Source organism: Aethalodelphis obliquidens, unplaced genomic scaffold, assembly GCF_003676395.1.
Source record: "Aethalodelphis obliquidens isolate GAN/ISIS:26980383/991018 unplaced genomic scaffold, ASM367639v1 scaffold30, whole genome shotgun sequence".
Lineage (NCBI taxonomy): Eukaryota > Metazoa > Chordata > Mammalia > Artiodactyla > Delphinidae > Aethalodelphis > Aethalodelphis obliquidens.
The window spans coordinates 5149656-5173240 of record NW_020837974.1 but is presented as its reverse complement, the minus strand read 5'-3'; the positions used below and the strand labels follow the sequence as shown (position 1 = coordinate 5173240).

Genomic DNA, 23585 nt, shown 5'->3' with positions numbered 1-23585 from the left:
TATTTTTGACTGTCCAGTGAAGGTGTTGTCTGATTTCTCCAATGTACAGTTGCTTTTTTTTTCTGTTGCTACTTTCAGACTATGTAAATATCTTATTCCTCACCAACATTTGTATCCTAAATTTAACACCTATTAATGATTTTTGCCCGAACCAGTCTTTACTGTGATGGTTGCAAACTCTACTGTGATGATTTTCCAGCTCTAACATTCCCTTCATACTGACCAGTTGGCACTTGGCATTCCATTTTTAGCAGGAGCCCTCCCTTCTCCCTCATTTCTTTCTTTTTAAATTTATCTATTTATTATTGCTATGGTCTCATGGATTCTATGAATTTTTCAATGATTTATAATATATTACTGTCCTTATTTTGGTGCTCAAACTGTCCCATGTTTGGCCTGTAGGAGCTCTTCTGAGCTGACTCTTTTACTCATTCATTCATTCATTCATTCATTCCTGTGCACTTCCTTACTCTTTTGCGTAACAGTGTGTTCTGGGCTCATCTTGTCCTTTTACGCCTCAGCTGCAGAATCCACAGCCATTTTTCTGAGGAGTGTTGCTTCCCCTTAGTGGGGAGTGATTTTAGAAACCAAGATTTGGGTACTAGGTGTGCTCATTGCTATTGAGATGTCATCTGGGTCCTTTCAGCCAACAGAGCTAGGAAATATATACATGTGTATAGCTTATATTGTGTACATACACAAAAATAGACATGTGTATATATGTATACACACATATATTCATACACAAATAAATGAGCAAATGCACTTACACTTACGTATTTTGGAAATGTTTGAGAACCCTGGCTCCCGGTAACATCAACATATTTACACACTTTCTCAATCCTATAATACATCTAAAATAGCTTTGGAATTATTAGAAATTTTATAAATTTATAATTTTATATTATAAATTTATATGTTAATATATTTGTTATGTTATAAATAAACTTAACTATTATTAGAGTTATGAAATATATTTTAAATACCAAAAAATGACCATACTAACTCTTGGGAAAAAGAGTTCAGTTTGTTTGTAGTTTTACCATTCACCCTGTCTACTGATTTTTTTTTTTTTTTTTTCCTATTCTGTATATTGTGGTAAAATATTGTAGAGACTTTGGATTCTGTTACCCTCCTCTTAAGAGTGTGGAGTTTTATTCTAGCAGACAGTTAAATTACTGATGAATCACCTGACTTTGTGGAGGCTTAATTTTGGACTTTTTTCTGGTGGATCTATTTTGGTTTTGCCCGTAGTCCTGTGACTCAGTCCTCATTCCTAAGGTATAGCACTTCTCAGTTTCAGTGGGAAGCCTGTGGTGTTTACCAGACCTTGAATTTCAAACTCTATATTCCCAACACTGTGTATCCTGAGAACATCCGCTAAGCTTTCCAACCTTCCAACTGTTGCTTTTGCTGCATTTCCTAGTCTCACCCTGAGCATGTGCAATTTAAGTGTTAGTCAAGGATTTGAGGGGAATTTACATACAGTTTGAGGTCTCCCTGCTCCTCCATTGTATGAGTGAGTATTCCACGATTTATCCATTCTTATGTTGATGGACATTTGAGTTGTTTTTAGCTTGGAGATATGATGAATAAAACTGCTGTGAACATTCTTGTACATGTCTTGGTGAACAAATGCACTCATCTGGGAAAAATATCTAGGAGTAGAATTGTTGGGTAATAGGGTAAGCAGATTTGTTTATCAGATAACTGTCAGTTTTGCCTTTTCTGGAATGTTTTATAAATGGAATCATACAGTATGTAGCTTTCATTGAGCATAATGTGTTTGAAATTCATCCATATTTTTATGTCTAGTTCATTTCTTTTTATTATTGGGTATTATTTCATTAAATTCTTGAAATGGGTGCTTAGAGCATTGATTTTTCACTCATTTTTTTCTAATATATGCATTTTGAGGCTATAAAATTACCTGTAACCACAGCTTTAGTTGCATCTTACATGTATTATATGCTGTATTTTCTTTTATCATTTCATTTCAAAATCACTTTAACTTCCATTGTGCTCTCTTCTTTGACTTACAGGTTATTTAGAAGTCTGTTTCATTTCCAATATATGGACATTTTCTAGTTACCATTTTGTTAATGATTTCTAGCTTAATTGTGGTGCATTTAAAGAACATTCTAAGTATAATTTCAGTTTTTCTGAAATACCAGGAGGCTTTCTTGTGGTTCCTTTTTAGTATTTTTTTTTTTTTTTTTTTTTGGTACACGGGCCTTTCACTGTTGTGGCCTCTCCCATTGCGGAGCACAGGCTCCAGACGCGCAGGCTCAGCGGCCATGGCTCACAGGCCCAGCCGCTCTGCGGCATGTGGGATCTTCCCGGACCGGGGCACGAACCCGTGTCCCCTGCATCGGCAGGCGGACTTTCAACCACTGCGCCACCAGGGAAGCCCCCTTTTTAGTATTTTGTGTTTGCTTTAAAATGAAGTTATTGGATAAGCTTTACATGTAGGGTGTATATAGGTAATGTATTCTTTTTTTTTTTTTACATCTTTATTGGAGTATAATTGCTTTACAATGGTGTGTTAGTTTCTGCTTTAGATAATGTATTCTTTATATGTATTATATAGTATTAATATGTTCACTAGATCAAGTTTCTTTATTGCATTATTCAGTCATCTATATCTGTACTGATTTTTTTGTCTGCTTGTTCTATCAGTTTACTAAGAGAGATATATTACAATCTCCTATGATGGCTATTGATTTATCTGTTTCTTTTTTATAATTTTGGTTTAGAAACATTGAGACTACATTGAGATGCACACAAATTGAAAATTTTTCTATCTTCCGGATGAATTGAACCTTTTGCCATTATGAAATGACTGCTTTATCTCTAATAATGCTTCTTGCCTTCTTTGACTATTTTGTCTTCTTTGTTTGGTCTTAATGTACCGGCATCAGCTTTCTTTTGGTTAGTGTTTGCCATGTATCTGATTCCATCCTTTTACTCTCAACCTTTCTGTATTTAAGTGTGTTTCTTGTAAGCAGAATATAGTGGGGTGTTGGTTTTTTTTTTTTTTTTTGCGGTACGCAGGCCTCGCACTGTCGTGGCCTCTCCCGTTGCGGAGCACAGGCTCCAGATGCGCAGGCTCAGCGGCCATGGCTCACAGGCCCAGCCGCTCCGCGGCATGTGGGATCTTCCCGGACTGGGGCACGAACCCGTGTCCCCTGCATCGGCAGGTGGACTCTAAACCACTGGGCCACCAGGGAAGCCCCGGGTGTTGTTTTTTTTAATCCTAACAATCTTTGTCTTTTAATTAAACTATATACTCCATTTACCTCCAGTGTAATTACTTTTGCTTTCTACTCTCTGTCCTATGTTAATTTCTTCTCTAGTCCTCTTTTTGACTATTTTTTCTCCTCTCTGTTAGCTTGATAGTTATATGAACTTTATTCTTTTAGTGGCTACCCTGGAGATTTCACCATGCATCTTTTCTTATCAAAGTCAGTTGTTACTTGGCACTTTACTTTCATTTCTGACAATGAAAGAACTTTGGAACACTATATAATTCTGTTGTATAACTTCAGTTTGTCTCACTTGTTTTCATCAGATGGGATAAATCATGATCAATGGTAGAATAATTATAGTCTCCATGCAAGGTGTTAATTAGAACTGTAGAACTATGATTGGGTAAGTCAAAAGCTAGACTTTGGAGGAACGTTGGATGAAATGCTCACCCTATCACTGACTTGGCATTGTGCCTATGTGCACATTGTTTATTTGCACAATTTCAATACTGATGAGAGAAGAGCACCTCCACCTGCATCCAGGGACTTGGGAACAGCCATTGGGAGCTATTCTTAGATGCCGGCAAAGCCTTCCAAGCTGGGTCACATGTTGGTGGGTACTACTCCGACTCTGCTAACAGTGCTGGTGACCCTGAGTACATACTTGTGTTTTTTAACGTATCCCATCTATGTGTAATTTGCTTTTACTTTCATTATATTTTCTCTGCATCACACTGGGTATTTGAAAAACTCTCAGAAAAAGTATATCCTTTTTCCAGTGACATTTTTTCTATCAGTTTTCCTTTCATCCATACAGTGTAACTTTAGGCCAGTAGTGGGTTGGCTTCCATCTTGTCATTTTATTGTCTGATTCCACTCAAAGTCACACGGAGGAAGTAGTGTGCGCCTGTCACTGCTCTGTGCTATCTGGAAATAATAAATGTTCTGATTATCCACAATCAAATATAAATGAAAAAGAATATTTATGCCTACATGTTCTGTGCTACTCACGTCTGTTAGTAGTGTCCATCTGGTTCCTCTAAATTTATACTGTGAATTGATGAAGAATTATCTAGTTGAAAATAAATTAATAGTCCAATGACTAACCTATATTTCAGATGAAAACTTTCTTTGTGTTCATACTAGTAATATTTTTTAGTTTTTGTTTAACTTTTGAAGTCCATACTGCCTATTGGCTAGATGTGTATCTTCATACAGTATTGTCCAAAATGTTGGACATATTCATAGTTCCTAAAATTAGAGTGATACCATGAGGAGCTATTATTTGTATGAATTTTAGAGAAAAATTGATGGTAGACATTGACTTTTAGTTGTATCAAGTTCATGATTTTAAAAAATTTGTATATTTTTAAATTCCCTTAATATTGTTATTTAAGAATATAATTTATTCAGACCGAATTACATTACTGTACTTACTATGAGTTTCTTCCCAAAATATTGACTCAGAACCTAAAAGGGAAAAAAGGAAATGGTTGATCCAGTACATACGGTGCTGTAATTTCTGGGATCAACACTCTGATTCCTGTTTAGACGTTTACTTAGTTCTGCTCCATTAGAATCTGGGCCGTTTTCTCGACTGCACCCTCTTGTTTCAAAAATTTTTTTTCTTCCCAAATGTAATTTATGAAAAAGTAGGTTACAGGGCTAAGAGTAAAACGTGCGATACCACATTTCAGACATAAAGTAACACTTGCTATGTTAAGAATAAACTTCTGTAGATTGAACATAAAGGCTGTTTTCATTTTCTGTTTCAAGATACTCTTTTGGCAGCTTGCAAAATCACAGTAAAGATGTTTTTTAATCCTTTCTATGACTGAGGACTCAGTGGCTACTGCTATGAGGTTGGCATTTAAATTCCACGAACTGTGAGGGACAGGAATAACAGGGGGGAAGGTCAGGTGTTCCGTCTCTGCCCACAGAGTGAATGGGCTGTTTCACTGGGCCTTTTCACTGGGCGCCTGCGGGGCGGGGAGAGACTGTGGACGGGAGGGGGAGAGTGAGGAGGGGGCTCGGGTGGCCGGGGCCCTCAGGCCAGAGCGCCGGCTTTAGCAGCGCTGGCGTTCCCGAGGGCACTGCACAAGCACATACTTTTGACACGCTTCTCAGAGGTCCATGTTATATAAGGTTGTAAAAATTAAGTTCATGACAACATGAAAAAAAAAATGTGAACACTTTGCTACTAGCCTGAATCACTCTGAATGATTTAAGCAAAATTATTTTTAGACCTTTTTCTTTTTTAAGTAGATCTGATTTGCCCAGGATAGAGTGCTTGATTTGCAATTAATTGAAGTGGTTTTTGTTGTTGTTGTTTATTTTTCATCTCCAACTCGGAGTTATGGGTTTAAAATAGATGTGAAGGTAACTCAGATTATTTCAATATATGAAATGACATATTAATGTAATTATATTCTTGGTCATATAAAGGCTTCCTTTGTGAAGAACTCTGGTTTATTTGTTTCATGTTGAGCTTTAGGAGAACTGAATTATGGGATAAATGGAGTCAGTGTCACTGAGGGTGTAGAGTGGGTACCTTGATACCCTGGCACGTGGACCATCAGTGCTGGGGACGTGTCTTCCCTCGCTCTCATGCTTATCCAGCAGATGTTCCTAGAATCACATGGTGCTTAGGGACTTACATGTACCTATAACCTATTAACATGGTTATATCCTTCCAGGAGATTCTCTGTCCCCACCACCCACGATGGTTATTTTAAGCAACACTGCTCATGGTGGGCTTCAGGCCGAGGAGTTGTTTTATCTGGGACCCCATGGGAGGGAGTGACATTTTACATGTAGATTTGGAAAGATCCCTGGCACCTGTGAGGGAGGAGATCCAGAAGAGAACAAGCTGGGAGTCATGAGAAATAAGAGCTTGAAGGAGGAGGGCGCCTCCTAAGAGGTCCAACTGGCAGGTGTAAACATGTGGGGCAGAGGGCCTGGGGAGACCCCTGCCCACCTCTCCTAGAACAGGTCATCGAGTGAACATCGACTTCACGTCATCCCCACGTGCCTTCTCTCCTGGGTAGGGGAGGGCTGGCACATTTGTTGCCCAAGGAAGCAGGATGAGTAAGAGGCATGGTTCCATGCTGGAGGTGCCCAAGTGATGGCACGAGGGAATGAGTCTGTCATTGGCCGTAGGCGGGGTGTCGACCCCTCATGACTGGCTGGCTGGCAGCCAAGAGCTGGTATTAGAGACAATGAGGGCGGGGTGGGGTTCACTCGTAGGCCTGCCGAATACGGGGCGACTAGTGGGACATCCAGGTGGACATGTTCAGGACGGGCAGAATTTCTGAGTTAGAAGATGGGGGAGAGCCTGGGCTGCCCCCTTAGAGTCAGATGTCTTCAGGTGTTTCCAGAACTGGGCCTACTAAAGTCATTTGCATAGAGGTGCTCGCTGAAACCAGAGTCTAATCAGTAATCTTTTCCTCTTCCCCCGTGTCTACCATACTCGTCCTTTTCATTCTCCCTCATCCACAGCCTTTCAGTTTGCCCAAAGAACTCCTTTTTATCTGCCCACCGAACCGTAGGATGGTCCGCTCGGCATGTTTTGTGGTTTGGGATGATTTGGTGGTGGTTCCAAATAACTCTTTTGCTCCCAGTTTTTGGATATCAGACCCATTTGGTTCCTGTAGAGAAGTTGGCGGGGGGGCTCTTGTTCACCTTTAGAAGTGGCCATCTCGCTGCCTTTCTGGAGCGACACTCCTTTGTCCCAGAACATTCTCTTCTGTGCAGGCATTTCAGAGAACGGTGTAGCCCCAGGAGACGCGAGGCAGAACACTGTCCCTGCTGCAGTTTCCTGTGGTGTTGAGATTTTCCAGAATGATACGAGAACTAATGTGAGGAAGAGAAAATAACCTCTGTCTTTTATGCCTGACAGATAATCAGATTACCCAGGATTAGATGAAAATAAGTCATTTGTTCCTATAGTTAGTACTATAATGACCAAAATAATCTCTTGTAAGAGAATTTAACAATTAAACCAGATAAATAGGATTCAGCTTAGGGAATGAGTAAATGGCCAGAGAACAACGTGAGTTTAAAGACAAAGTTGGCGAGCTTTTGATGAACGATGTTGTGGAGTAAGTTTGCTGTCAGCTGTGTCCATCTGACCCACCCCCGCTGTCAGGACGCAGCCGGTGTTCCCAGTGCCACGGGGCTGGTGCCCACCTGCTCTGGGAGCAGCCAGGGACTGGGCTTCATCCACCACTTTACTTCCCTTCATATCTTTACAAAAACCACGCAGTGGCTTTTTGCCCTTACGTACCTGGTTTTGTCCACAGGCCACGTTCTCATAGAGATTTCGAGTATCCACAAGAAACTCAACGAGAGGCTTGATGAAAATGTATGTGAACTGTTTTTATATTTACCAAATATACTTATTTTTAAATTTTATTTCACTTCAAGTCTCAAACCTGGTCTGAATTTTTCATTTCCTTGTGTTAACAGTTCAGAAAATTCCATAAGGAGATTATCCATGAGCTGGAGAAGAAGACAGAGCTTGATGTAAAATATATGAACGTGAGTACCTAGTTCTGCTCCACCTCCCGTAGGTGGAGGTGGCCCGGGGCCAGGGGCCCAGCTCTCGCGAAGGCTGCACTTGCCTGATGGCTGAGCTCGAGGACAACTTCCCCCACTGCTGACTCAGCAGCAGCAGGTATGATGGAGCTGGCCGTCGAGTGTGTACACAGCCGCATAACACCGACAAGGTCCCTTTGGGCTGAGTGGGCCAAGTGCTAACACTTGGGATCTTTACTAAAAAGCATAGCAGGAAATCCTGCAGGGAATCATACACTTCTGGAAAACATTGTTTTCAAGGAACATGCATATGTGGATGACACCTGCATCTGCGTTAGTGCAGCTGTTGCTTTCACAAACCGACACTTGTGGACATGAGCCGTGTGGGAGGACGCCGTCTGGAGCTCCCTGGGGCCCCGGTCCCATCGTGGTGTCTCTCCCCTGTTGCCCTACGGCAGTGTCGATTCCAGCAGTTTGCTCCTTCCGCCTCGCCTTTCTGCTGCACAGTAGCTGCTTCCTTGGCCGCCCGAAGCTCCCCTTCTTCACAAGCCCCGCATGGCAGTAAGCGGTGGGGGTCACCCTGAAGTCGTCCTGCTGCCCTGCGTGCACGTGCTCTGTGGCCCGGAGGATGTAATACCAAGCCCTTTACGTGCATTGTCTGATTTTTATCCCCACAGAAACTCTGTAACATAGGTACTCTTACTATATCCCCACTGTACAGATTAGAGGGTAAGCATGGATTTCAGAAAAATTAAGTAATTGCTGAGATCACACAGGAAATGAGGGATGAAGCCAGAATTCTAACCCAGGTCTGTGAGGCTCCAGAACACTGTTTCACAGCCCTCAGAATCACCGGAAGTGATGGCTCTTGTTCATTCTGTTTCTTGAAATCGTTAAGTCATAAAACAGTCAGGAGTGTGTGAGTTGATATTGTTCATTTATTCACCAAAGCACTTACAGGCCACCCAGTGTCCAAAGACCTTGGAGAAAAAAGGAATAAAAGAAAGAAACGACATTGTTTTCCTCCGAGAAGCTGCCCTTCTGGTCAGGGGCTCATCATATAAACGGGGAACTTTAGGACAGGACATTGAAGTCGAAGGAGCGGAGTGGGGTGGTGTGAAGTGGGGGTACCTGCAGCCAGGCAGGGCAGCGCGAAGCGTGGGCCTTTTGCCACCACGCCCAGTGGAAACGCAGCAAGAGTAACCGCCTGACACTGCCTGGTGCTGCAGTAAAAATAAGTGCAACGTTTAACTTACAGGCGACTCTCAAAAGATACCAAGCAGAACACAGGAATAAATTAGATTCTTTGGAGAAATCTCAAGCTGAATTGAAGAAGATCAGAAGGAAAAGTCAAGGAGGACGAAATGCACTCAAATATGAACACAAGGAGATGGAGGTGAACTTTTCAGCACTATTTTACTTTATTTTGGGGTTGATGGTTTGTACAGTTAACGGGGAAGCGTGCTCACCTCAGTCAGTCTATGCTTCATCCGTCACTGTTCTGCTGTTGAAAGTTAAAAATAAGCATTTCGACTTGGTAGGAGCTGAAGGCCGCAGAGTTGCCCGGAGTTAAGTTAATAATTAGTCAAGAGCATTGGCATTTTCTCCCAACTCAGGGAGGGTCAGGGACTCCCCAGTATAAGCATTACTATCTCCATTTTACAGATGGGGAAAGTGAGGGCTAGGTTAAGTCACATGGTTGGCACTTGGAACTGGGATTTGAACTTGAACTTTCTGGTTCTGAACTTTTTGGTCCCACGATTTTCCAGTAAAACATAATCATATCCCTGGATTACAAAGTAATATTTTGTGCAAATTACCCAGTGGAATGTAAGGCCTTTGGCAACTTCTCTCCAAGCATGAGTCAGGGATCTCAATGAGAATTTGCCATCTGCTCAGATCAGGTTACAAGTACGTCGTTTTGTCTAATGTTTATCTGCATTTAGCACTTACTCCATTATCAAAATAAACCAAGCATAAAGATGGGAGAAGATAAGTGTCAGGCTGTGTAGCTATTTGATTCCTCATGTCATACTTGTATAATTACTATTTATTTTCCTAGTATGTAGAAACCATCACTTCTCGCCAGAATGAAATCCAGAAATTTATTGCAGATGGTTGCAAAGAAGCTCTACTTGAAGAGAAAAGGCGCTTCTGCTTCCTAGTTGACAAACACTGCAGCTTCGCAAATCACATTCATCAGTATCACTTACAGGTGGGTGTGGTGGCAAATTGCGTTGTGAGGACTAATTTTATTCATATTTAAATGCCCTTGAAATGCTTCACCTTCCATACGTGCCCAAATATAAAGCGAAAGGCTTATTTGCCAGGGAGAAGATCACAAGGAAATAAATTTTTTATAATAGTTATTTATTTATTTATCTGGCTGCATTGAGTCTTAGTTGCGGCACACGGGATATCTTAGCTGTGGCATGCGGGATCTTTCATCGCAGTGCGCGGGCTCTAGAACGCGTGGGTTTAGTTGTCCCATGGTATGTGGGATTTTAGTTCCCTGACCAGAGATTGAACCCACGTCCCCTGCATTGGAAGGTGGATTCCTAATCACTGGACCACCAGGGAAGTTCCCCAAGGAAATAATTTTTGACCAACTTGAATGTGTAAACTTTCAGAAATGTAGATGAAATGGTCAAATGCTTGTTTATAATGTTTAATTTAGTAACACATTCATACTTATTGAATAACTGAGAAATGGCACTTTTTTCCTTTTCTCACCCATGAGTCAGCTTTTCTTAGACTCTTTCTGATGCATCTTCAACATCAGTGTCTTCCCCAGAACCACGGGGTGAGTCCCAGCAGGCCCCAGGTCCAGCCCACCTGGGTGGCCTGAGATGCTCACCTTGGAGGTCCATGTAGATGGTGTTGCTGGAAATTCTATCCCAGGCCACAGACCCCATTCACAGCCTCAGGACAGCTGGTCGGGGCTCCTTTTTCACTCCTCCTCAGGTTGTGTGTCTGTTCAAGGTCGCATCAGCTGCGTGACTGGATTTATCCCTCTCCTTCAGCGCATGCAGTTGTGAGGTTATATTTCCAGGAATCATTACAAACCGTGTGTTAAATTTCCTTTCCTCTGTTTTTTTGTTTTTTAAATTATGAATTCTATTGGGCTTATGTAAGCATCCAGAGCTAGCATTGACTGAAGTCAAATATTCATTGTTATTCATAATAAAGTAATTTAGAGAGCACTCCATGATATGAGAAGCTTTGTAAGAGCTTGAATATAGTGCAACTTCCTCTTTTCAGGGGGAAAGAAAACTTGGACTTGTATGTATGCATATATCACAGGTTACATATTCCATAAAGTTTTTGCAACTTTAAGGAATATTCAGCTACCAAATCTAAATACCTAAGGTCTCAGGTTGTTACAGGAAAGAAAAATATGCTGCATTAGATGATCGCTTTTGTCACCAGTGCATACGTACTAATGTTTCCATGGTGACACTGTCCTATTGGGGCAGGGTCGTGGGCCGGAGGGGCACAGAAGCAACCTTGAAGCTCTCTGTGGTGACACCACCCCCCAGCAATGGGGTCCTTGCTGTGTTGTGAGGCAGCATGGCCTATTTCCAGACAGCTCTAGTTGGTGACAGTCTTTCTTACACTTAACCTTGAGTCCCTATTACGTTTTTTAGTGTGACGCAAGCCAGATCTCCTCCTTTCCCTAGCAGAAGTCTCTTCAAGTCTCTGAAACCGTTTTTGTGCCTTCCCTGATCCCAGTCCTGGATGAAGCAGGCTTAGTAGTTGGTCCGCGGTGTGTCTGCGTCACACGCAGGGGACAGGGTGGTGTGAGGGGCGGGGCTTAGGATTTACACCAACTCCCCCAGCCCACTTCTGATGGACACAGAGCCTAGATGAAAAACAGTGTGGTTGTTATGAAAATAGTTTCAAAAAAGATCCCCTGCTTCCCTTTTCCAACTAGATTGCCGCCCTGGAAAAAGGGGTTCTCGGAAAGGCTCTGGGGAGTCTGGGAGTCCAGTTGAAGGAAGAGCCAGGCTGTGGGAACCAGGACAGATGCCTCTGCCTCTGGGGCTAAGGGGTCTCGTCGCTGTCCTTCTGCATCTCTCTGTTCTGCAATCCAGCTTTTCTGCAAAGCCCATGGTCTGCCTGCCCCAGAGCCCCAGCCGGCCTGTGGGCGGGGCTTCCCCTCAACACTTCCCCCGACTCTGGAGACCCACCACGCTCTGCTTCTAGTCCCTCTGTCCCCGTAGAGGAACTTCTCAGGGCAGGTCTGATTCACTCCTCTAACACGCCAGTCCGGTTTCCCTGAGGTCCCAGTAGTTGAAACCTCAGGGTCCTGGATCTACCACGGAAGGCTGTGTTAACCAGTTACTCAGCCTCTCAAAGTTCTCAGTTTCCTCATCTGTGAAATGGGGATGAGAATGGTACCTACTTTAGGATTGTGGGGCAGATGCAGTGAATTAACAAGGATGAAGTACTTAGGACAGTGTTTAGTGCACGCGAACGTACACACACAAACAGAGTCCACTCTTGGTCCTGTCGCTCGGTCAGAGGTGCTTCTTGTGGGAGGAAGACAGTGGGGATTGGCAGTTCTGGGACCGCAGGGAAACATGGGGATTAAGACGGATTGATCCGCCTTCCCTTTTAGTTTTTGAACTTCTTCTGAATCATGTACAATCCTTGTATTAGTCTTGAACTCTGTATTCACCCTGAGGGAGATGTAAATTCCTTCAGAACAGGAGCCTACATCCTCAGCAAATAAGACACAGCAGATCCCCATAGGTGCTTAAGCTCCTCACTGAATTGAACTCATAGTTCCCACACTTCCAGTGGTAAGCCAGGAATACATTAGTAGTAGTTGTAATTTGTGTCAGTCCTTCCAACAGTACACGTTTCTCTTTGGTTTTGTTTCTTTTGAATTTATAGTCTGCAGAATTGATCAATTCCAAACTGCCTAAGTGGCAAGAAACATGTGGTGATGCCACCAAAGTACCAGAGAAAATCATGAATATGATCGAAGAAATTAAGACCCCAATCTCCACCCCAATGTCTGGAACGCCTCTACCTTCACCCATGATCGAGAGAAGAAGCATGGTAAGAGCTGGTTGTCTCCTCAAGATTTTGGTTGTGTGTTTGCTAAATAAGATTTCAGCCATATTTGCACGACAGACCAAGGCCTTCTTTGTTAGTGGAAATCACAGGTTCTCCTGTACTACTTCTAGGGCCTGCCTTTCCTTTTATCCCCTTACCTTCAGATTTGAAACTAGATGTGAAAATGTTTCACACTGTGTTAGCACTGTAATCTTTGTTTTGGAGATTTTTTTTACTGATTCTGTTTTTAATTGTAATGATTCCAACTTTATAAGTTTATTCCCATTGAAGGAAGCGTAAAGTGTCTTAGAACACAGATTAGCAAAACTCTGGTGCCATTCATCACTACATAAGGCACCTGAGGAAAAAAATAATCACCCCAGTATTCCAGGTAATGAATTCAAGCATCGTAGTTCACTGTTCTTTGAATATGGGCTCTATTATTTTTTCACAAACACGTGAGGAGATTCAAATCCAGCAGGTAGTTTGAACACATGTGTCAGTCCACCCTCCCTGTCTATATAAAGCCCTGTGAAATGACAGCAAAGATATTAATGACCAGCCATCAACCTGCCTAATAGATCCATAACCACATGGGAAAATAAAGAGCAGGTGCTGTCAATGGACCAGAAACACTGAAAGGAGTCTCCAGAGCGAGAAAGGCAAGGTCAGCGTGTGGAGAATGAAAATAGAAGGACATGTCAGCCCCAGGGAAGATGTGCAGGGCAAGGTTCCTGCAGAGGGTGGAGCCGTCAGTTCAGAGCCAGTGGATCCAAGAAGCGGGGAAGAAACTGGGGTGTCCTGAGTGTTGTCGGCTGGGGAGCTGGTTCAGACTGTCCAGGCTGCTTGGTCCCTCCGCTTGTCCCACCTGTGCTAAATCACAGGCAGCCCGGGCTTTCGTCTGTGAACTGAAACAGCATGTGTGGACCGAAGGGTGGGGCCCACTCCTGGGGGTGTGTCTTGCCTCTTCCCCACATCGCATGCGATCAGGAGCACAGGGAAAACACAGACTGTCGTGTACAGTAAAAAGAATGGGGACTGCCACCCAGTACAAAGATGGACAGACAACCAGCGGTCACTGAACAAGTGGGGGAAACCAGTGTCATAAAAAGACGCACCAAAGTGAAAACTGGAATGACGAGTAAAGGGGGCAACAGAGCCAACAGGGCAGAGGAGAAAAGAGATGAAAGGCTATTACAACCACAGAGAAGAGTCAGCTGTCTTGGAAATTTAAAAGGATTATTATTTCTAGTTAAAATGGTATGTCTGAGATTCGCTTCAAAATAATCCAGTTGTGGAGGAAGATGGATGGGGCATACAGGAAACGAGAATGTCTGTGGATTGGTAATTGTCGAAGCTAGGTGTTGGGTACATGGAGATTTATTGTGCTGTTTTCTCTACTTTTGTACCTGTTCCAAATTTTTCTAAAATTAAAGTTTTTCATTTCCCCCTCGTCCCCTCCAAAAACACCCCAAAACAAGAGCTGGACTCCTTAGCAGAATGAATCAGCTTGGGAAATTAAGCCAAAGAACTCTCCCAAAATACAGTGCAAAGACAGGATTTAAAAAAAAAAAAAAAATCAAAGAGGTTATCAATGTTAGCTGGGTTGAAACGTGGGAGGTACATCCAGCTGCCGCCTGGGGCCTCACTGCCCGCATGTCTAGTGGGGATCTTCCCGCTCAGCGTGTCCAAAACCACATACCTGAGGCTGTCTCACTCTAACCCCGCTTCTCCTCAGTCTTTCCCATCCAGTAAATGGCGACTCCATCCTTCCAGCAGCGCGGACACCGGACATCGACCCTCTCCCTCTCTTAGGCCATGGCTAGCCCGTGGGTACACACTGTTGTTTCCCACCACTTCTACCCCCACCCTGCTCTAACCGAGGTCCGGCAGAGGTGACCGCGGTAGCCTGGCCTTTAACACAGCAGTCAGGGTGATCCTGGCTGAATGGAAAAGACCAGAACCTCAACAGATGGCAGAATGCTAGCGATAAAGAGAGGATTCTGAAAACTTTCAGGGAGGGCAAAAATAAATTACTCACAAAGAAAAGAGAATCCCACTGATACTGGAAAACAAGATGTTAGAAAGTAATGGAGTAATGCACTCAAAATTCTGTGGAAAAATAATTTTAAATGTAGATGACTTTAGCCAAGCAGCACTTAAAAGGGAGCCTAAAAATCCATATAGACAGGAAGGAGATGAGTGCTTTCCAAGGGGTGGGGAAAATGGGGAGTAACTGCTTTAAAAAAAAAAAAAAGACAAAAATGGAAAAAAGGACATGGTGTTCTTGAAATAATTCAAAAAGGGGCATTGCCCTACAAAAAATTTGGGGGGAAAATGGAATTTAAAGCATGTAATGCAAAACAGTCCGGGGATCTGTCTAATGCCATTGCTGTGTTACACTAATGTTAAACTAATAACGAATGTTTCACAGGTTGGGCGAGATTATGACACCCTTTCTAAATATTCACCAAAGATCCCCTCGGCTCCTTCAGCCAGAGCGTTAACCAGCCCTTTGATTGATATGTTTAATAACCCAGCCACAGTCGCACAGAATTCAGAAAGAAAAAATAATTCAACAGGTAAGATACTTAGTTGGATTTCTTTTAAAGTACCTTTAAAATTTTTTAAATATTTAGGATAAGTGTGCCTTGAGATAGAGGTAAATACACATGTATGGTAGCACCCCCTCCACACTGGCTTGGAGGAACTCACACCTTGTGATGGGGTCTAGGTTTATTCTGAAACCATAAGACACGTTGCTTTGACATATGCCAATTCTATATACAGATTGATGTTTACATACAGTGAACATTCCTATTGAAAGGTGTTATATTTTAAAAGAAATGGGATATAACTTACAGAGCCTCACGCTGTGTTACGTATTTGTGGCAATTGGACTAAAATTTCTTTTTTTTTCAATGAAACAAACTGTAGAAGTTCACATGACAAAATTAATGGTTATCAGTCTTACCAGTAAGCTTCGTTTAAATTATAATCAGTGTTTTCATTGTCTCTAACAGAGCACTTCATGGTTTCTGGGGGCTTAGGTTCTAACTGCTTACATTTCTTAACCCGGTTGACTCTATTTCAGTAGACTGGGACCAGTTATTGTTTGCAGGCATTTCAGGTGGCTTTGGTTAGGCTCCACTCTGCCTACACAGAGTCTTTGGCACCCAGGACCTCGAGACTGTCGTGGCGCCAGACCCGTCTCTTTTGGGGGGGACTCACGGGCCCCTTGGGTGTGAAGTCGTGGCAGTCACACAGTGTGTTGCTCGCGAGAGCCCACGGGCTGTCTAGCGCGTGCAGCTCTTGGGGAAGAGATGGGATTTTCAGAATGTCAGCTGGAAAGATGATACTCTGTAGCCATTTGCCTTTGAAGAACTATAAGTTATATATAATATAAAGTTAAAATATACAGTGCTGTGTGCCGCCCAGTCATTCAAATGATTCTTTGGTTCTTATTGGTAAAAGCTAAATGAAAACCATTTAATTCAATACAGCCGAGGTAATTAGACTATGCGGCATGTTGAAGAGATAGCAAAGTTTACATTGTACTTATTAAGAATTTGCGAGAATGATGCAGAAAGAGATTTTGCATTATTTTATAGTAAATAGTGGGCTAGCAAAATTTGAGTGGAAAAAAAATATGGAAAAAAAATTTTCCATTCCAATTTTGGGGTGGCGGCGGTAGTGCCGGTCGATATCAGCCTGCGTTGAGCTGAGACATGACGGAGTGCAGCGTTAGGCTGTGGAGCCAGGCCGCCCGCATCTGGTTCCATCTGGTTCCAGCTTCTGCCACGGGCACCTAGGGGGAGGAGTCAATACACGTGACTCACCCTCACTACATCCCTGCCACGCGTGCAGGTGAGCAGCCGTGGCAGCAAGAACGTCTACATTTCCAGTTTCTCTTTTTTGTGGCACAGGCCTTGTGATTTGTTCTGGGGGAGTGCGGCAAGGAAAGCAGTGGGCCACTTGGTGGTGGAGAACTTTGCCTCTTTAAGAGCCGTCCTGATTGAATCAGTGCAGATGAAGCTTGGCTACACTACTTTATCCTCTCGGTCTGGAAAAGAGCCTTTAGCCACAGGGATCCTCCTCTGAGAGGCCTCGGGCCATGGCTCTGCTGCTGTCCCTTGCTGTCCCTGTCCATCCAGACATGGGTGGAGGTGTGGAAATACAATCCGATTGGTGTCTCAGTGGAATGAGTGTGCTGGAGAGATGGGGGCGGGTGGTTTCCTGGGCTTGGCTCCTTTGAACTTGCCTGATCATCCTTCCTTGAAAAGCCATCACTGCTCGGTTCATTTTTGACAGGTTCTTCAGATGACCCCAGTTTACAGCGATCGGTTTCTGTTGCCACTGGACTGAACAGGGTAAAAAAGCAGAAAGTGAAAACCATCTTTCCGCACACGGCCGGCGCGAACCAGACCTTACTTAGCTTCGCGCAGGGAGATGTCATCACGCTGCTCATCTCCGAGGAGAAGGACGGCTGGCTGTATGGAGAGCATGAGGACACCAAAGTGTAGGTCTCGGGAGGGGGTCCAGTGGTCCCACGCCGAGAGGGCTGCTGTCTCTCCTCGTAGCAGGTCTTCCTTGTGGGCAGATGAGCATTTTCACCACAGTTAGGTTCATAGTTTAGTGACAGTTACAGTTAACTGCAGTTGTTCTATTCCCAGTCATTCCCCAACTGTTCTCTGTGTGTGTGTGCGTATATAGATGAATTTGATGCGTAAATATATAGGAGTCGCTTCTGAAAGTAGTTTTAAATGTTTTTTTCACGTGACTTCAGATTTCTCAAGATATACTTTGTTAAGATTTAGCATGTGAATGGTTTAAATGCCAGTGTCATCATTTCAACTGGACGTGCATAAGCTTTACAGGAAGTAGGTTAAATCAAGTTTCTGTGTAGATTATTCAGGTATTAAGTAAAACCAATATGGAAACCAAAGACAAAAAGGGAATCCAAATAAGAGTAATTCTGTATATGAGAGACTGCGATGAGAGTGGCCCGGCCGGCCCCTGCGCCGTGACCGAGCTGTTCCGGCCCCTGCGCTGTGACCGAGCGTTCCTGGGTGTGTTTATGCTTTGCTTGTCTGCTGGGAGCATCCCAGCAAGGTCTTTTTCTCCCCACTCTTCACCTGCAGGAGGGGTTGGTTCCCGTCGTCATACACAAAGTTGCTGGAGGAAAACGAGAAGGAGACCGTGAGCGTGCCCGGACCAAGGTAGGACCTGCCTGTGGCTCAGATGGCCCAGGGGCAGAAAACGCACCTCGACCTCGTGTTCTCAGGCGTGTCGGAATTAATCTGGATGTGTAGCAGAGCCCACGGGGAAGCCGCAGATGGTGTGGAGTAGGGGGGGGTTGCGGGGGATTGCTGCTCCGTGATTGCTTCCTTCCTGACTTCTGTTGCCCATGCGCTTCACTGACCATCTGCTGGAAAGAGACGTGCCCCAGAACCCCCCTTTAGCCTCAGAAGCACTCTCCCTACCTCCTACCCTACCTCCAAGGCCCTTGTGCTCTGTCTTGGTCTTACTCGGCAGCCTTTAACACTGATGAACACTTTATCTGGAATGTTCTCTTGACCTTGCACTCTTTATTTTCCCTCCACCTCACCACCCATCCATCTTCAGTACCCTTTCAGATCTCTCCTCTGCCTTGTGCTTAGACATAGGTGTCCTCGGGATCTGCCCTCAGTCCCTTTTTCCTTTTCGGTGCTTCCTGGGCCACCGTGTCTGCCCCCTAAGCTTGAATTACATCAACGGGCTTCACTCAGCACCTCTGTGCCAACACTGCCCCCTCACGTCTGTATCCCATCCAGATAATGATCATTATCACCATCACTTAGGAACTGTCCAAAGTGCCTTACACTGACCAGGTCATTGAATCGTCATACAACCTTGTGAGATAGGTCCCTGCTTGAAAATTGAGAAGATGGGGGCACGGAAAGGTGTAATAACTTGCTCAGGCAGCTGGAAGTGGTGGACCCAAGACTAGACTAACCCAGGCAGGTCTCTCCCAGCCAAGAAAGACGTGAATGTTTGTATGTGGTGTGGGTCCTCAGAAACATGTCCAAACTGAACGTGGCATCGTCTTGGCCACAGTGTTTCCCATGTCAGAGCAACCGTCCTGACCCATCCCGCTGTCCCCAGCGGACCGCGGATGCCGCACCTGATGCCCCCCCCCAAGTCCTTCCATTATACTTGCTCCGAGCCATCTGTGTGTTTCTGTCCCTTGCAGAATAGCTCAGCTGCCAGTGGCCAAGGACTGAAACTAAATATATATATATATATGTGTGTGTGTGTGTATATATATATATATATATATATATATATATGTTTTTTTTTTTTTTTTTGGCGGTACACGGGTCTCTCACTGCTGTGGCCTCTCCCGTTGCGGAGCACAGGCTCCGGACACGCAGGCTCAGCGGCCATGGCTCACGGGCCCAGCCGCTCTGTGGCATGTGGGATCTTCCCGGACCAGGGCATGAACCCATGTCCCCCGCATCGGCAGGCGGACTCCCAACCACTGCGCCACCAGGGAAGCCCCTAAATATCTTTAGGATGTTGAAATGCTGAGACTCTTTAGTCCGCAGTGCTCGATGCTTTTGCTTAAGGCATTTGCTGTATTTTCTTATTGAACTCCTTGAATTAAGAGCCAGCCCCTAATTGAGCCAGTTTTCCTCTCCTTTTCTTTTGTCATGTCTTTTAAAGGATTTCTTTTGAGTGTACATTTATAAGTCAGCAGAAACACTGCAGTGTCATATACAGTGTGTGTGTGTGTTGGGGGGGTAATCTCCTCCTCCCTCACCGTATTAGATTATTAATCCACCGCAGTTCTGGCCATAGGAGATTGGGGATGTTTGGGGTGCAGGGCCAAGGTCTCATCTAACTTGTATCCTCTGGTTCTTGTTCGCTAGCTCGGTATCAGTACGGAGCGTGAGCACGATGAACTTATCTGAGAAAAGCAGCGTCGTCATCCCCCCACCGGATTACTTAGAATGTTCGTCCATGGGGGCGGCTGCAGAAAAGAAAGGAGCGGTTTTCCAAAACGCTTCTACCTTTAAAGCACCAGTGTCCAAACCAGAAACCACGTCTCCTGTGAGTAAGGCCCAGTGTACCGCGATCCTGAACAGCAGGCTCTGGTGACGTGGGGTGCTTTTCCCTCTACACAGGAAGGTGCTGACCCCCAGGCGGGGTGGAGACTCCCTCCCAGGGCCTGCAGATTCCCCTGCCACACAGCCTTTCAGCTTCCTTACCTTCAGTCCCCCTTTTGTTTTTAGTTTATCTGTAAATGACAGTTTACACACAGTAGGCCCATCATTTGCCAGACTGTATCAGGTTTTAAGCTCTCCTTGCTTTTGTTCATGGCTGCAGTCCTTTAGACCTGTAGTGACCTTTTTCTGCATTTTCTTCAGTTTTCATATTGTTTTCTGAAGGAAGACTTAAGGTTGAACATAGTGATCTGATCATTACACCTTCAGAAAGGGTGCTGTGTAAACCCTGTGTGTACGTTATCTGTAATCCTAAACAAGCGGGTAAGAGGCACAGAGGCTGTGAGTCACTTCGTCTGTTCCTCTGACAACTCTGTCTTCTGGGCCAGGCCCCGGTGTGGGCTCTGGAGACGCAAAGATAAACAAGACCAGCCCCTGGCTCTGCTGGAACTTAGGTTCTAGTGATAAGAAGCAGACGATGAGAAGTTAACACAAATATCAATGCTAGAAGCTACATGGAGGAATGTAGCAAGGTGAGGTGATGAGGGATCGGGTGACCTCTTGGATGGAGGTCAGGGTTTGGGTGTTCTGGGAAGCTGACTCTGAGAGCGAGTGCGGGTGCTGATGAGAGCCGCCCGGGCCCCGTATGGAAGGGAGAGGCTGGCCCGGAGCCTCCACTGCCCCCGCCGAGACCTCTGGGCTGGGACGGCCCTTGGAGCTGCCTGGATTGGGGGCAGCATCTGGGGGCCGGGGTCTTAGCCAGAGCGATTCCTGAGGAGCGCTGCCAGCCGAGGGCCATCTCCCCACAGCCAGAATCAGTCCCAGTCCTGAAGGGGATCTGGGCAGCACATGACAGAGCCTGCAACGGAGCACTTCTCTGGGGGGTGACATCTGAGACCCAGGGGTCAAGGGGAGGAGCTTCCCAGATAGAAGGAGCAGAAAGTTTAAAAGTCCTGAGGGTGGTGGACTCGGCACCCTCAGGGAGCAGAGGAGGGAGGTGAGGATTCCAGGGTGGCGGAGCCTCCAGAGGGGTTCTCATCTTTTTTTAAATTTTATTTTCAGTGTAGATTATACAGTAGAGAAAGGGGGAAAGGATGGAGGAAAGGGGCTGACTGAGAAGGAAGAAGAGCACACGGGGAGGAGCCGGCTGGCCGGGGCAGGGATGCGGGTCCACTGTGCTGACGGGAAGGCCGAGGGCCGGGGCCAGGGTGCAGCTGGGAGGACAGACTCGAGGGCTGTGTTGGGGGATGTCTGTCAGTGCCGAAGGACGGATCACCAGCGGACGGGGCGGGCAGGGAGGTGCTGAACAAGTTCAAAAGAAGAGAATTGGTGCCAGAGGTGTTTTGCAGAGTGAGAAAGTGAGCGTGCTCCGGAGAGAAGTGGGATATGAGCTGTTGGTGCAGTAAGCCTGGGCCAATGTTTCTGCTCGTTTTCCGTTACCCTTCGTTATCGTGTGCTCCTTCCTGTGGTGCATGCAGAAGCCATGCCTCCCATGGGGTGTGTTGTCACCCCTAGTGGGGGCCTCTGTTCAGCTCTGAGCGGGGCGGGGGCGGGGTCGCTTACAGGAGATGGGAGTGCTCCCAACGATGGGCCCATCGTTGCTACAGTGCGAGCGCAGGTGTCGGGGACCGTGCCGGCCCCCTCACAGGCCGAAGCACGTGTTTTGGTCCAGGAAATGCACTGTTCTGAAATCTCATTCAAAAATGCCTTTGGCTTCTCCTCTTAAATAAGCATATACTGTGTGATTGTTTGCAAATCACCCCAACTAACTCCAAAAATTATTTTCAGAAGAAAATGGAGCTTTTCCATTTTGTTAGCAGTAGATGTCAAAACTGGACAAACTGCTTGGGAAGGGCACATGTGAAATGCTATTTTATTAAAGGCCCGAGTATATTTTAAAACAGTATTCAAACTCTTTGGAAATGATCTTAAGGCATTTCTGAAAGCATTAACAATTCCTTTTGCTGGGGAAAAAGAAACTTTGCAATTTGCACGTCACAAAGCTCAGAATCCAGGCACGTGAGGGCCGTTGTTCAGGTGGGACCTGTCCCTCTAGTGCCTTCTCCTGGCTTTGATTTGCAACTTTTTCTTATGGAAAAATTCGAACATAAAAATGGACAGAATAATCTAATGACCTGGTCCCCCAGGTTAGCTTCAACAGTTCATTTATAAATCTTGTTTCATCTCTCCCCCACCCACTCCGAGATCAATTTGAAGCTAACAACTGACAACATATTATTTCATCTGTAAATATATTAAAGATCCTCTTTTTTTCTCTCACATGACCACAATGCCAATTATCATATCTTTTAAAATTGACAATAATTCCTGAATATCACCACCTGGTCACTTCAAATTTCTGATTGTCTCATTAAAAATTTCTTGACAGTACAGTTGTTCGAATCTGGACCCAGGCTAGCTCCCTACATTGTAATTGGTGGTTCAGTCTCGTGATGAGTCTTTCCATATCTAGAGGTCTCCCCTGTCTCTTTTTCCTTGTAATCTCTCTGTAGAAAACCCAGGTTACTGGTCCTGGCGGGTGTCCCCAGTCTGGATTTTTGCTGGTTGCATGCACATGGTGTCCTTTACTGAGTTCCCCTTTGTTCTGTATTTCCCGCCTTGATCAGAGTCTGTTGTTGTTTTGTTAGTTTGCCTGTTTTGTTTCGTAGAGCATTTCATCAGTGGTGGTGGTGGGTATAGGCGTCTGCTTGTTTCCTTCCGTGATGTCAGCAGCCATTGATAATGACCGCCCGGCTCCATGGATGTAGGTTGTACAGGCAGGCCTCAGAGATGTTGCAGGTTTGGTTCCAGACCATCTCGATAACGCAAGTCACAGGAACTTTTCCGTCTCCCGGTGCACATAAAAGTTATGTTTACTCTATACTGTAGTCTGTTGAGTGTGTAATAGCATTATGTCTCAAAAAACCTCAATTTAAAAATACTTTATTGATAAAAAATGCTAACCATCATCAGAGCCTTCAGTGAGTCGTAGTAGTGACACCAAAGACCACTGATCACAGATAACTGTGACTATAATAATAATGAAAAGCTTGAAATATTGCAAGAATTACCAAAATGTGATGCAGACATGAAGTGAGCAAATGCCGTTGGAAAAATGATGCCTATAGCCTTGCCACGACCTTCAATTTGTAAGGAAAAAAAAGAGCAGCATCTGTGAAGCACAGTCAAGTGAAATGCAATAAAATGAGGTCTGCCTGTATAGTGCCTTTTAGGGTAGAAGAATCTTGCCCCCAAATCATAGCTAGCACTGGAAGTACAAATGAAAACACATTTTAGCTAACAGCACCGATTTTAGAAAATAACATGTTTTAATTTTCAGTATTTTTACCACGTGGATAAAGCTCAATGAAGAAAGCATTGGTGTACTTCTTACCACACTGGATGGATAGATTGAAAAATCCTGGTTTTAGATATCAATATAGTCAGTAATGATATTCATTATTAAGCATTTGGCAGTTTAAATGAGCTCTAACTTTATTTTTAAACCTCTCTGTTGGCTGGATCATAATAG

General features: G+C 44.6%; 1 protein-coding gene across 6 annotated transcripts in view; it reads left to right on the top strand.

The window, feature by feature from the left end:
* BAIAP2L1 (BAR/IMD domain containing adaptor protein 2 like 1) overlaps positions 1-23585 on the top strand; it is an 86033-nt gene that overhangs the window by 50521 nt on the left and 11927 nt on the right. For 3 of the 6 annotated variants that reach the window (XM_027125779.1, XM_027125778.1, XM_027125780.1), the window contains exons 4-12: positions 7550-7611; positions 7716-7787; positions 9043-9180; positions 9847-9999; positions 12684-12851; positions 15283-15430; positions 17160-17367; positions 17990-18067; positions 19760-19940. In XM_027125779.1, the coding sequence (XP_026981580.1) occupies positions 7550-7611; positions 7716-7787; positions 9043-9180; positions 9847-9999; positions 12684-12851; positions 15283-15430; positions 17160-17367; positions 17990-18067; positions 19760-19940 (1208 nt within the window). The remainder of the gene's footprint in view (positions 1-7549; positions 7612-7715; positions 7788-9042; positions 9181-9846; positions 10000-12683; positions 12852-15282; positions 15431-17159; positions 17368-17989; positions 18068-19759; positions 19941-23585) is intronic. The other 3 variants (XM_027125784.1, XM_027125783.1, XM_027125781.1) reach the window with 1 other exon arrangement.